Here is a 13,183-nt window from a genome sequence, read left to right as displayed (position 1 = left end):
AAAACCCAGGACTATTATATATATTTTTTGGACTAAACAGCAAAACACAAATAAGGAAAACAGACAAAATACAACTTATATAATATAAAATATTTTTTGTGTAATTTAAATATGTATTTCGCTCCCCCTCTCTCGGTCTCTCTCTCTCTTTCTCTCTCTCGAGCTGTTTGATGCTCTGTGTCCGCAGCGGCGCTCCGTACATGAACATCAACCGAATGAACGGAACGGATGTCGCGGCGCGGATCGGGTAATTAAACACCGTGGGCTCCGTCATCAGCTCGAGCGCGTCCGCCTCGTTTATTATACTACGGGTAAGTCTGATTAAACTGGCAAGGAATTATGATCGTGCTGATCTCAATACTGTGAGCGCGACAGCCTCAGCCTGTCTGGCCACTTGACGTCATTATTTCTATCGCAGTGTTTCAATATGACTCAGTATTTCATGCGAGTTTGATCTTAACGGATGATCGGTGGGTGTGCAGATGTTCAACGGAGGATCATCCAGAAGCTCGAGCTGGACGACATTTTATAGCCCTGTCAAATGCTCAGGCTTGGCTTATTTTCCTATAACAAATTTTCCTCATGTCTAATCATCTGACACCAATAAATCCTTATCATTATTAGTATCATCATAGAATACCTGTTCAATACAGTGCATATAGAAAAACGTGATTTCCAGGCCTGGAAAAGTCATGGATACCAATTCAAAAGGGAATTTCCATAGTATATTTTCCCCTAGTGTAAAATAAATCTTAACTAATTTATATTGGATATTAATTATTCATTGTGTGGACAGTCTGTATAAAATGATATGGAAATTCCTTGGTCGAAAGTGCAGAAACTGGTATTATAGTGTGATTTTTCTTGGGGATGCACAAGATAACGATATAGGCCTACGTTCATTTGTAATGTTATTGATATTGGCCTGATAATGAAATTGGCCGCTATGATAAAGCCGATAAATAATGGATTATTTCCTTAAAGGAGCAGTATGTAGGATTGTGGCCAAAACTGGTACTGCAATAACTTTCAAATGACTGTAGAGCGGTGTATCCCCTCCCCCTCCTCCCTGACTCGAGGTTGCCAGATAGGCTGCAGGATCCAGCGGGAGCGTAGGCTGCTAAAAGAAGCTTTTTCTGTTAATTATGTTTATGCTTCAAATGAGAGATGTTTTGCAAAGTAATTATATATCGCAAAAATTTACTAATGGCGATTAGCCAAATATAATAGTAAAGATGTACGCTCGTATGTGACAGTACATTGTTAGAACAGTAGCTGTTAGTATAACTTAGTAACGGTAGGTATCTGTCATTAACGTAAGTACAAGCACAAGCCTCGGTCACTGTGTGTAATCTATATCAAAGATACAGCTATTCATTTAGCTGACGCTATAAGTGAAAGCGACCAGCTGTATTTTTTAACTTACCCTGCAGTACACGTCCATAACGCTAAAATATGTGAAAGATTACATGTCATTCTATTATTTTTGGCTGTAGAACTTGCATGATAAACAAGTAGGCTACAAAACGTTCCAAGTGGGACACATTATTCACATCATAGGCTACAATGTGCTTTACATTGGTGTTATGGACGTTAGAAAAAGTTATTTTACCGTGGAATTGCGCCTATAGTGTTTCCATTTCGATGACCCACCTCCTCCATACGAGCTAACGTAACGTTACTTTGCACGAACATGCATAACTTTGTTCGACTGTCATGAATATTTGAAATGTCCATTTACATCAAGTACAAGTCACCCAAACATAGATGAATCTTACGTGTCCAGAAATTCTTCTCCGTTTTCAGCCGTCTCCATCTTTCAAAGGCATGTCCTACACAGATCCTTGTTTTATTTCGGACTTTGTCACGAAGTATTTCGGACTCATAACGAGTTTATGAATTTATCAGGTTATCTGATTCGCAACATTAGACTTTTTTTTTTTTATCCGATTCCGACACGTTTGTAGCTGCAGCTGTGGTAACTAGAGCAGAGCTGGCAACCCGGATGCCGCAACACTACTGACTTCGTGATTGGTAGATAGGCGGAGGGTGACGCATCAGACCAAAACACAACATGACAACATCAACATCAGTTGAGGGCTGCAACTTCACTTTTTAAATGACAATATCCTGGCCGGACCACTGTTGTCAGTGATATAAGTATTTGAAATGAACATGATTTCTTAATGTCTAGTGACATATCAGGTCCATTTTATGATTAATTTAAATAAATTTCTTACATACAGCTCCTTTAAGCTGTGAAACTTCAGTTTCGCCATGATGGTTTTCAGTTGCTTGAAATATGATTGAAATCACTTCAAAAAATGAAAATACGGTTACGTGCAACATTCTGTCATATCGACCACATAAAATGAGAACAATATAATTGTGTGTTCAGGACAGGGCTAGTCTGGGTTTAGCTGCTTTTTCAGCAGGGTTTACTGTCTGTAATTCACTTAAATTTAGAATGTCTTCAGATCATGTTATGAAGCGTCATTGATCCCAAAAGGACAAAATCAGATTCTAGAAGCCATACTACCAAGAAAATGTCTCTTAATGTCCCCATGTAGTCAATAAATCTATCCCTTAAAACTCATCTTTGATCACCAAAAGTTTTTTTCATTAAAAACAAATTTCTTCATGCCTTAAAATATCTTGAATGTAACAGGACACATTGCCTCATCATTTAGTATTTGCAGTTCTATGAATATGCAAATGAGCCCCGCCTTCACTCACTCAGAGATCCACTCGTTGACGATCACACGTTGATCTGATTGGTTACAAGGTAGTTTGTGACGTCAGAAACACCAGCGATTTCAAAGCGTGTTTTTGAGACTGTCTTTGGTTCACTGCAGTTTTAAGCAGAAAATACTCAGCAATGCCGTCGACTTATGAATTTACACATATTTGTCTTAAAGCATATTAAAAACACCACATAGACACATAAACAACATTAAAAGTGGGATTTTCACCACAGGGAGACTTTAAAAGGACATTTCACCCAAAAATGAAAATTCTGTCATTATTTACTCACTCTCATTTTGTTCCAAACCTGTAAGAGTTTGTTTCTCTGTTGAACACAAAAGAAGATATTTTAAAGAATGTTGGTAATCAAACAGTTGATGGTATAGCTAGCCATTTTCTTCCATGGTATTTTTTTCTTACTTTGGAAGAAAATGGCTACCATCAACTGTCTGATTACCAACATTCTTTAAAATATCTTCTTTTGTGTTCAACAGAGAAACAAACTCTTACAGGTTTGGAACAAAATGAGAGTGAGTAAATAATGACAGAATTTTCATTTTTGGGTGAACTGTCCTTTTAAAAACAAAAAATGTCATGTAAATAAATTGTACTTTAATGAGTATATATTTTTTTGAGTATTTAGAAGTCATCACAGCCAGCTCTAACATAAAGCACACTGACAGAGCAGCTGTCATGTAAAACATTATATAAATAGTTCATAATCAGGGTTTGAAATTAACTTTTTCACTCACTGGACAATTTGGCTACGAAATGTTTAAGTTACCGGCCATTCAGAACTTCTACTTGCCAAAAAGAAATATATATATATATACAGACAGAGGTGTCAAAAGTATTCAAATTCATTACCCAGGTAGAAGTATAGATATAGGGTTTAAAAAGACTTCTGTAGAAGTTGAAGTATGAACTCAAGCTTTTTACTCAAGTAAAAGTACTGGTTTCAAAACTGCTTAAAGTATAAAAGAATGCCATTAACTTAAAGGGTAACTAAACCCCTGGTCAGAGCCTGACTCCACCCACTGGCAATATTTGAAAAATGCTGGAAAAGTGGGCGGAGCCCAGCGGAGGGGGGCGTGCACCTGAGATGCATCTCTTTGTATGGAACCTGCCTACGTCACCAACAACCGCTGCGTCGCGAACCACCGCAAACATCCAATAGGAAAATTCAACTGCAGTAGCCACCGTTCATCCTGAAGAGGGCAGCACTCAGACGTTTTTATACCATATATTGTAGAATTAAAACACTTTAAACCCAAATGTCAAAAAATTTACTGGAATCAATGAACAGCATTTACGAAGCTCCATTCTTACAGATCGTTAACTAAAAAAAGTTGTTTTAGTGTTTAGTTACCCTTTAAGGACAAAAGCTTAGGCCGCGCACAGGGGCCTATAGTGCACTACCCCGCATCCTCAAAAACACATTTTTCTAAAGGCCATCATGACTATAAGGTTATATTAAAATGTTAATGTTGATAAATTTGATATGCACTAGGCTCCCTGTTTCAGCCGCATATATGTCCATTGAAAATGAATGAATTTTAGTACAATGCAAATAACATTAAAGAACCATATGTATATGTACTAGCCTACATGTGCAGGTGCGATGGACCGCGTACAAACCAATAGTGTGTCGGAATGGTATATGTTTATACTTCTCATCCCACAATCAAAGTCACTCTATCCGGATCGCGCGATATATCTGGATAGCATTTTTTCAACGATGACAAGCCGGAATTAAAACAAGCCGAAATGAAATGGTAGTAACGAGGCAATTTTTAAAATTTAAGGAGTAGAAAGTAAAGATAATTGAGTGAACATGTAAGGAGTAGAAGTAAAAAGTCGGCTGAAAAATAATTACTCCAGTAAAGTATGGATACCCAACATTTCTACTTAAGTAAGGTAACGAAGTATTTGTACTTCGTTACTTGACACCTCTGTGTATATATATATATATATATATATATATATATATATATATATATATATATATAACTTTTTAAAATAATTTTTTCATACATTCCTTATTCAAACAAAATCCTGTCATCCAGCATCTCCTCCTTCCTCTTTCAATCCTCCACAGTTGATTTTTAGGTGTTAATTTCATAATGTCAACGTGTTCTCGTTGTGTCAGGGTGTGTGTGAGGCATGTCCACCCCAGAGCCCCCGTTAGGTGGGACTCCCTGTGCGGGGCCTTCGCCGGGCCCGGGCCCGTCTCCCGGGGCCGCTCTGGGTTCAGGACTGTCCCCTGGATCCTCACACAGCATGATGGGCCCCAGTCCCGGACCGGCCACTGCCACGGGACACGTCTTTCCTCAGCAAACATCTGCGGGATACAGCCAGGAGAGTTTGCATCAGATGCACAAGGTGGGAAGCTCAATAATTCTAAATGTTTTACTACGGTAAACAGGTCAGAGGGGTAATGTTTGTGTTTGTCCCGAAGCCTGTGGAGGAGAGCCTCGCTTCAGAAGACGCTCGCTTCAGTCAGATGAAGGTGGTTCCCATGAGGATGACCCGTCCCGGGAGCCCGATGGACCAGCACTCGCAAGGTCCCCGTATCACATTCATATACATATAATAAAATATAAAAAATGTGAACTACTTTTATTTCTCATTTTAATTTAGTTTAACTTGATGTACTAAAATAACTAAAAACGAATTAAAACTATATAGACATAAAAAAAAAACTAATAAAAATAACAAAGTAGCACAAAATTATGAAAACTTTAACTGGCCCTGATGATCATCACTAATACTCACCGCTGCTCCACTCTCAAGATCCCCGTATGGCATTAATATACATATAATAAACGTAAAATAAAATATAATTTTTTTTAACTTCTTTTATTTCTCATTTTAATTTAGTTTAACTTGATGTGTTAAAATAACTAAAACCTAATAAAAATGAATAAAAACTATATATTCATATAAAAAAACTAAATGGCACAAAATTTTGAAAACTTTAACTGGCCCTGATAATCATCACTAATACTCACCGCTGCTCCACTCTCAATCACTATTAATATCAATATAATAAATGTAAAAAAACAAAAAAAGTTAACTTTTATTTCTCATTTTAATTTAGTTTAACTTGATGTACTAAAGCAACTAAAACGTAATAAAAATTGATAAAAACTAGTGCTGGGCAACGATTAATCGCATCCTAAAAGAAAGTTTATGTTTACATAATACATGTGTGTGTACTGTTTATAATTATTTATGTATATATAAATACACACACATGCATGTATATATTTAAGAAATATTTGCATGCCTCTATATTTATATTATATATAAATAAACATATTTTATATATAAATAACACATTGTTCTTGTCACAACAGTGTTTTGATTGATCTGTTCTGATCTGTTCAGGATACACGTCTCCGCTAGGCGCTTCAGAACACGTGTCCAGTCCCATGTCCACCAGCGGGCCTCCTTCAGGTCCTCTCCTGTCCACCGGCTCCAGCTCGGCCTCACTGGAGGGTGTGGACGGCCAGAACCGCCCGGGAACCCAAGGCGCCGTCTCAGTGTCCGGCGCCAGCGTCTCGAGCTCCTCTGCCCCCCCGACACCCTTCAACCAGAGCCAGCTCCACCAGCTGCGTGCGCAGATCATGGCCTATAAGATGCTGGCGCGCGGGCAGCCTCTCCCAGAACACCTGCAGATGGCAGTGCAGGGCAAGCGGCCCATGCCAGGCATGCCACCGGGACCGTCCCTGACCAGTTTAACACCGGGGGGAGGAGGAGGGAGCGCCGGCTTCAGCAGAGGACATGGTGAGATTTGACACGATTACAGTACCAGACATGTATCTTTTTTTAAATAAAAAAATATATATTTATTTAAGTTATTAAATTATTTAAGTATTTTTCAGATTAAAAGGTAACATAATTTTTATTTAGTGGTATTTGCTTATGCTTGCGGGTGTGGTCACATTACTCGTCGTTTGGCGAAATTTTTTCGTAAATAGTCGTAGTAGTGGTAACGATAATGATAATAATAATAATAATAAGGCTATTAATAATATGGTATTAAAAGGCTGCTTCTGATCCCTCCATGAGACATGTATCTGACAACACAAGTTATTTGGGTTGTTCTGTCACTGATGATGGGATTCATTATTTGGCCAGATTTACAGCTTTCTGAACCCTGAAAGGAGACCTATTATGCAAAATTTTGAACATAAATGTTTGTAGGCTGAGTGTGTATACATCCACACACTCTACAGGTCCTTCTCAAAAAATTAGCATATTGTGATAAAGTTCACTATTTTCCATAATGTAATGATAAAAATTAAACTTTCATATATTTTAGATTCATTGCACACCAACTGAAATATTTCAGGTCTTTTATTGTTTTAATACTGATGATTTTGGCATACAGCTCATGAAAACCCAAAATCTAAAAAAATTAGCATATTTCATCCGACCATTAAAAGAAGTGTTATTAATACAAAAAAAACTCAACCTTCAAATAATTATGTTCGGTTATGCACTCAATACTTGTTCGGGAATCCTTTTGCCGAAATGACTGCTTCAATGCGGCGTGGCATGGAGGCAATCAGCCTGTGGCACTGCTGAGGTGTTATGGAGGCCCAGGATGCTTCGATAGCGGCCTTAAGCTCATCCAGAGTGTTGGGTCTTGCGTCTCTCAACTTTCTCTTCACAATATCCCACAGATTCTCTATGGGGTTCAGGTCAGGAGAGTTGGCAGGCCAATTGAGCACAGTAATACCATGGTCAGTAAACCATTTACCAGTGGTTTTGGCACTGTGAGCAGGTGTCAGGTCGTGCTGAAAAATGAAATCTTCATCTCCATAAAGCTTTTCAGCAGATGGAAGCATGAAGTGCTCCAAAATCTCCTGATAGCTAGCTGCATTGACCCTGCCCTTGATAAAACACAGTGGACCAACACAAGCAGCTGACATGGCACCGCAGACCATCACTGACTGTGGGTACTTGACACTGGACTTCAGGCATTTTGGCATTTCCTTCTTCCCAGTCTTCCTCCAGACTCTGGCACCTTGATTTCCGAATGACATGCAAAATTTGCTTTCATCCGAAAAAAGTACTTTAGACCACTGAGCAACAGTCCAGTGCTGCTTCTCTGTAGCCCAGGTCAGGCGCTTCTGCCGCTGTTTCTGGTTCAAAAGTGGCTTGACCTGGGGAATGCGGCACCTGTAGCCCATTTCCTGCACACGCCTGTGCACGGTGGCTCTGGATGTTTCTACTCCAGACTCAGTCCACTGCTTCCGTAGGTCCCCAAGGTCTGGAATCGGTCCTTCTCCACAATCTTCCTCAGGGTCCGGTCACCTCTTCTCGTTGTGCAGCGTTTTTTGCCACACTTTTTCCTTCCCACAGACTTCCCACTGAGGTGCCTTGATACAGCACTCTGGGAACAGCCTATTTGTTCAGAAGTTTCTTTCTGTGTCTTACCCTCTTGCTTGAGGGTGTCAATGATGGCCTTCTGGACAGCAGTCAGGTCGGCAGTCTTACCCATGATTGCGGTTTTGAGTAATGAAACAGGCTGGGAGTTTTTAAAAGCCTCAGGAATCTTTTACAGGTGTTTAGAGTTAATTAGTTGATTCAGATGATTAGGTTAATAGCTCGTTTAGAGACCCTTTTCATGATATGCTAATTTTTTGAGATAGGAATTTTGGGTTTTCATGAGCTGTATGCCAAAATCATCAGTATTAAAACAATAAAAGACCAAAGTTCCAATGGATCTAAAATATATGGAAGTTTAATTTTTATCATTACATTATGTAAAATAATGAACTTTATCACAATATGCTAATTTTTTGAGAAGGACCTGTATATTGGTAAAAATCAACCCAATCCTTTTTTTCTAATCCCCATAAATCATAAGCAGTATTTCAGAATAAGACGTTTGCAGTTTCTGTACAGTTTGATGTCACATTGCTTAGGCCACGCCCACGACTCTGACAGACTCCGCCCTTTTAGCATAAACCCGCCCTCAGTGAGCTGTACACAGTCTGCCATGTTTATCTCCTCACCAGAACGTTTAACAGCAGCATTCAAGTAAGATATTTGAATATTCTTATTAAAGCTACTGAAGTTATTCAGTCAAGAGCAGTGAGTGATTTTCTGTTTTTCTTTTGTTGTTTGATTCATATCAACAGCAGGAACTGTATAATACTCCGCTTTCACTTTAATACACAGATCTAATATACACATGTGATTTCTTCACCTGCTGTTTACTTTCACAGACATAACAGACCGTGTTTATGTGAACTTTGTGTTTTTGACATAACCTTGTGTGTGTTTGACAGTTTAAGCGCAATAAGACGATAAAGAGAAGTTAGTTTAATACTCACGGGACGCTCCGTCTGACATCCAGCTTTCTGTGCATGATTCAGATGTGTGCGCTCAGAAAACCATATATCAGAAGTTTAGACTCATATGGCTTTAAAACGCATGTGGGTAATAAACTTTTATGAAGATGAAGAACTGCAATGTCACAAGCGTGACAGCGATAGATATGATAATAAAAACCAAACAGATGTTTAAGTTTTTGTCAGAGTATTTGAGGCACAAGCTGTAAAGGCTCCGCCCACTTCTGAAAAATGGGGTGGGGACTCAGCAGCTCATTTGCATTTAAAGAAACATGCACGAAAACAGCATGTTTTTTCTTCCACTCAAAAGTGGACATTAGACCCAAGAGAGACGGATTTTTCAGTCACGCTCCTGCACAAATATATGTTTCCTGCTCAAGCTCCTGCCCGCAACATTCATGTTTTGTCCCTCTCCTGCCAGCAAAAGCCTGCATAAAAGTATAAATACATTTTTTCTGTACCTCCATTGAATACTTTCAAGTTAGCCTACGTGTCACCACCGCCTACACATCAGCATAAATGATCCCTAGAAATTATTTGTTATTAAAGCATCAACATTCACAAACCACTGTTAATTTAGCATAAAGCAAGCAGGCTACAGCGTACATGGTTTGGCATGACAGAATGCGCACAAAGTTCCCTGAGTCCCTTAATAATTCCTAAAAAGCTGACATCTCACTTCAATCGCGATATTCATCGTTATTATCAATGAAGCTGACTGCACAAAGAATCTTTCATAATATCTACACTTTGTTTGTTATAATCAGAGGATTTGTCAGCATGCAGAATTCAGCACTGAACAGAAAGTCAGTTTTGAGCAGATTTGCATCTGATTGGCTATTATTGCATTCAAGAAATCAAAACATGTCTGTGATTGGCTACATTGTTCAACGCTGCAAACAGTTTATAAATAGAAACTCTGGCCTGTAAATTGTTTTAGTTCTTGTTGCTTTTGTGCAACAGATGAATAACAATTTAGAGTTTTTAGATGTTTTAGTTATAGATATTTGGATACATTTTTTTAATTGGTTTTTGCGTTAAATCTTACCCAGATACAATAGTGCTATTTTCTGATTGGCTATTGTGTAGCTCGACGAACAACACCAGAGGAGACGCGCTTGATTCCTGCCGGTTCCACAGTGAGAGCGGCGCGTCCAGAGTTTGGGCGCTGCGGCATATTAAATATATTACAAATAGTTTTTCAGCGTGAGAAATACAATGTGTGGCGGGAGAGTGTGACAAAAGACTGAAATGAGTGACTGTCACGCTCAATGCTGTATATACAGGGCTTTGTAATCTCTAGGTGATGAAACAAGACATCATTGCTTAGTTTTAATAGCCTAGTTTTTATAAGTTTCAATTTTAAATTCACATTAAATAAAAGTACTTTGATGATATTGCTGTTTACTTGACTTTATTTACATATGTGACCTTGAAGTAATCCAAAAGTAATCAGATTACATTACTTTCATATTGTGGTGCTTGGTTTACATTTCTAAATACTTTTTTATGAAGTCATTTGTAACCCTCCCAATCCCGGTTCTGTGTGATACCTCGTTTCTAATTGTTTTCTAATGCGGGATCATGTGTTTTTCTCAGTTGTCTTCTTAATGATGGAGTGGTTCTTGAGAACGTTCAGTCGTCTGTGGTGACTTTAGTAAAGGGTTAGTTTGTGCCGGTTGCTCCGCAGGGATGGTGGGACCCAACATGCCTCCTCCTGGACCTTCAGGAATCCCGGCTGGTGTTCAGGGCCAGAACCACAACGGACCCCCCAAACCCTGGGCTGACGGTGAGAGCGCATCCGTGAGCTTGAGCCTGTGGAGATGTACAGGGCTGGGCAAAAATATAGATTTGTCGATTTTAAATTGTGGTCGAATCAAAAACTAATCGATTTTTTTCCCATATTTATTTATCTATCACCCAAAAGCCAGTGTTTTACAGTGTTTACACTGTTCATAGGCTTGAAGCCTTCATGTTACAGTTAATGATGTGAGATTTTATGTTTGCTTTATCTTAAACATAAAATAACCGAATCCTGTTTGATTAAGGCATGCGGCTGTTCTGACTTTTAAGCATCAATTTTTCATCTTGCATCAAAATCCTCTCTATTCATTGTTTGCATTTAAAATATAGAGTTGGGTTCTGTTTTGATGTACCCAAGTGTACCTAAAATAAAAAGAGTTTAATATACAGGTTTAATTTCTTTAAATTTCTTAATTTATTTTGATTAATTAACCACTTGTAAACTTATGTGCACTGTTCTTTTTTTTTATAAATATAGTATTTTTATTAAATATATCAATTGAGTCGATTCGGGAATCAAAATCAAATTTAGAATCGAAATCGAATCGAATTGGAACATCTGAATCGATACTCAACCCCACAATGCAAAAAAAGATTTTCTTACTCAGTATTTTTGTCCTGTTTCCAGTCCAAATATCAAAAAGTTCTTAAATCAAGAAGCATTTATTAGATGAGTAAAATGCCATTAGATATTATGTTTAGTTTTCTGGAGAAAAAATATAAATTAAGTGAGTTTTTGCTTAAAACAATCTAAATTATCTGCCAATGAGGTAAGAAAAAAATGAACATTATTTTTTTTTTACCCCATTGGCAGATACTTTTGCATGTTTTAAGCAAAACCTCACTTATTTTGATTCCCCCCTGGAAACGAGACATAATATCTTATGGCATTTTACTAATTTAATAAATCCATCTTGATTTAAGAATTTTTAGAGATTTTGACTGGAAACAAGACAAAATATATATTTTTCGCAGTGTAGTGATGTATGTCCAATGCGACAGGTCCGATGGTGAACGCAGCGACTCCTTCGAACGCTCCTCAGAAGCTGATGGCTCCTCAGCCCACGGGACGCCCTTCACCGGCTCCACCGTCGGTGCCACCGGCCGCCTCGCCAGTCATGCCGCCGCAAACCCAATCGCCAGGTCATCTGACCCACCCGTCCCAGCCCAACACCATGGTGCCGCTGCACCAGAAGCAGAACCGCATCACGCCCGTTCAGAAGCCCTGCGGCCTGGACCCGGTTGAGATACTGCAGGAGAGAGAGTACAGGTGAGACTCACGGCCTTCAAACTGAAGAGCGCTTTGCTAGTGTTAAGTCGGGTTCACACTGTGCGATTTCGGCTGTCTGAGACAAATTTTGCAAATCCTAATAGAATCCTAGGCTAAAATCTGTAGTCTTTGATTGTTAGTTTGACACTGAACTTACTTAAGCTGGACTGTGACGCTATTTTCTTCTAAACTGAGTTGCATTATTTTCCTTTTATCTCTGTAAAGCTGCTTTGAAACAGTCTGTATTGTAAAAAGCACTATATAAATAAGGTGACTTGACTTGACTCTATTGTACCGAGGACCAGCTCTTCAGACGCTTTGTGTTGTTGTGATGTGTCTGCAGGCTTGAAGCTCGTATCACTCACCGTATTCAGGAGCTGGAGAATCTCCCGGGGTCTTTAGCTGGAGATCTGCGAACCAAAGCTACTATTGAGCTCAAAGCTCTCAGACTGCTCAACTTCCAGAGACAGGTGACCTCACAAACATTCACTCAGAACCTCACGAACATTCACTCGGAACCTCACGAACATTCAATCGGAACCTCACAAACATTCACTCGGAACCTCACCAACATTCACTCGGAACCTGATGAACATTCACTCAGAACCTCACCAACATTCACTCGGAACCTGACGAACATTCACTCGGAACCTGATGAACATTCACTCGGAACCTCACCAACATTCACTCGGAACCTCACCAACATTCACTCAGAACCTCACCAACATTCACTCGGAACCTGACGAACATTCACTCGGAACCTCACGAACATTCACTCAGAACCTCACCACCATTCACTCGGAACCTCACGAACATTCACTCGGAACCAAACGAACATTCACTCGGAACCTCACAAACATTCAATCGGAACCTCACTAATATTCACTCGGAACCTCACCAACATTTACTCGGAACCTGATGAACATTCACTCAGAACCTCACCAACATTCAATCGGAACCTCACAAACATTCAATCGGAACCTCACTAATATTCACT

The 13,183-nt window shown here is 39.2% G+C and overlaps 1 protein-coding gene across 4 annotated transcripts in view; it reads left to right on the top strand.

Annotated features, from left to right (window-relative positions):
* The first annotated feature begins 177 nt into the window (after nucleotides 1–177).
* The window catches only part of smarca4b (SWI/SNF related BAF chromatin remodeling complex subunit ATPase 4b), a 63,161-nt gene continuing 50,155 nt past the window's right edge, over nucleotides 178–13,183 (top strand). For 3 of the 4 annotated variants that reach the window (XM_077245577.1, XM_077245575.1, XM_077245576.1), the window contains exons 1-7: nucleotides 178–311; nucleotides 4,895–5,127; nucleotides 5,204–5,309; nucleotides 6,136–6,534; nucleotides 10,804–10,902; nucleotides 11,919–12,186; nucleotides 12,530–12,656. In XM_077245577.1, the coding sequence (XP_077101692.1) occupies nucleotides 4,909–5,127; nucleotides 5,204–5,309; nucleotides 6,136–6,534; nucleotides 10,804–10,902; nucleotides 11,919–12,186; nucleotides 12,530–12,656 (1,218 nt within the window). In that variant the 5' untranslated portion in view covers nucleotides 178–311; nucleotides 4,895–4,908. Of the gene's footprint in view, nucleotides 312–4,894; nucleotides 5,128–5,203; nucleotides 5,310–6,135; nucleotides 6,535–10,712; nucleotides 10,903–11,918; nucleotides 12,187–12,529; nucleotides 12,657–13,183 lie in introns of those variants that run through there. The other variant, XM_077245578.1, reaches the window with a different exon arrangement.

This window comes from Siphateles boraxobius, unplaced genomic scaffold (assembly GCF_051911475.1).
Source record: "Siphateles boraxobius isolate OS27281-9 unplaced genomic scaffold, OSU_SipBor_1 27, whole genome shotgun sequence".
NCBI lineage: Eukaryota > Metazoa > Chordata > Actinopteri > Cypriniformes > Leuciscidae > Siphateles > Siphateles boraxobius.
The sequence above is the reverse complement of the archived record's forward strand: the minus strand, read 5'-3'. Positions and strand labels throughout refer to the sequence as shown.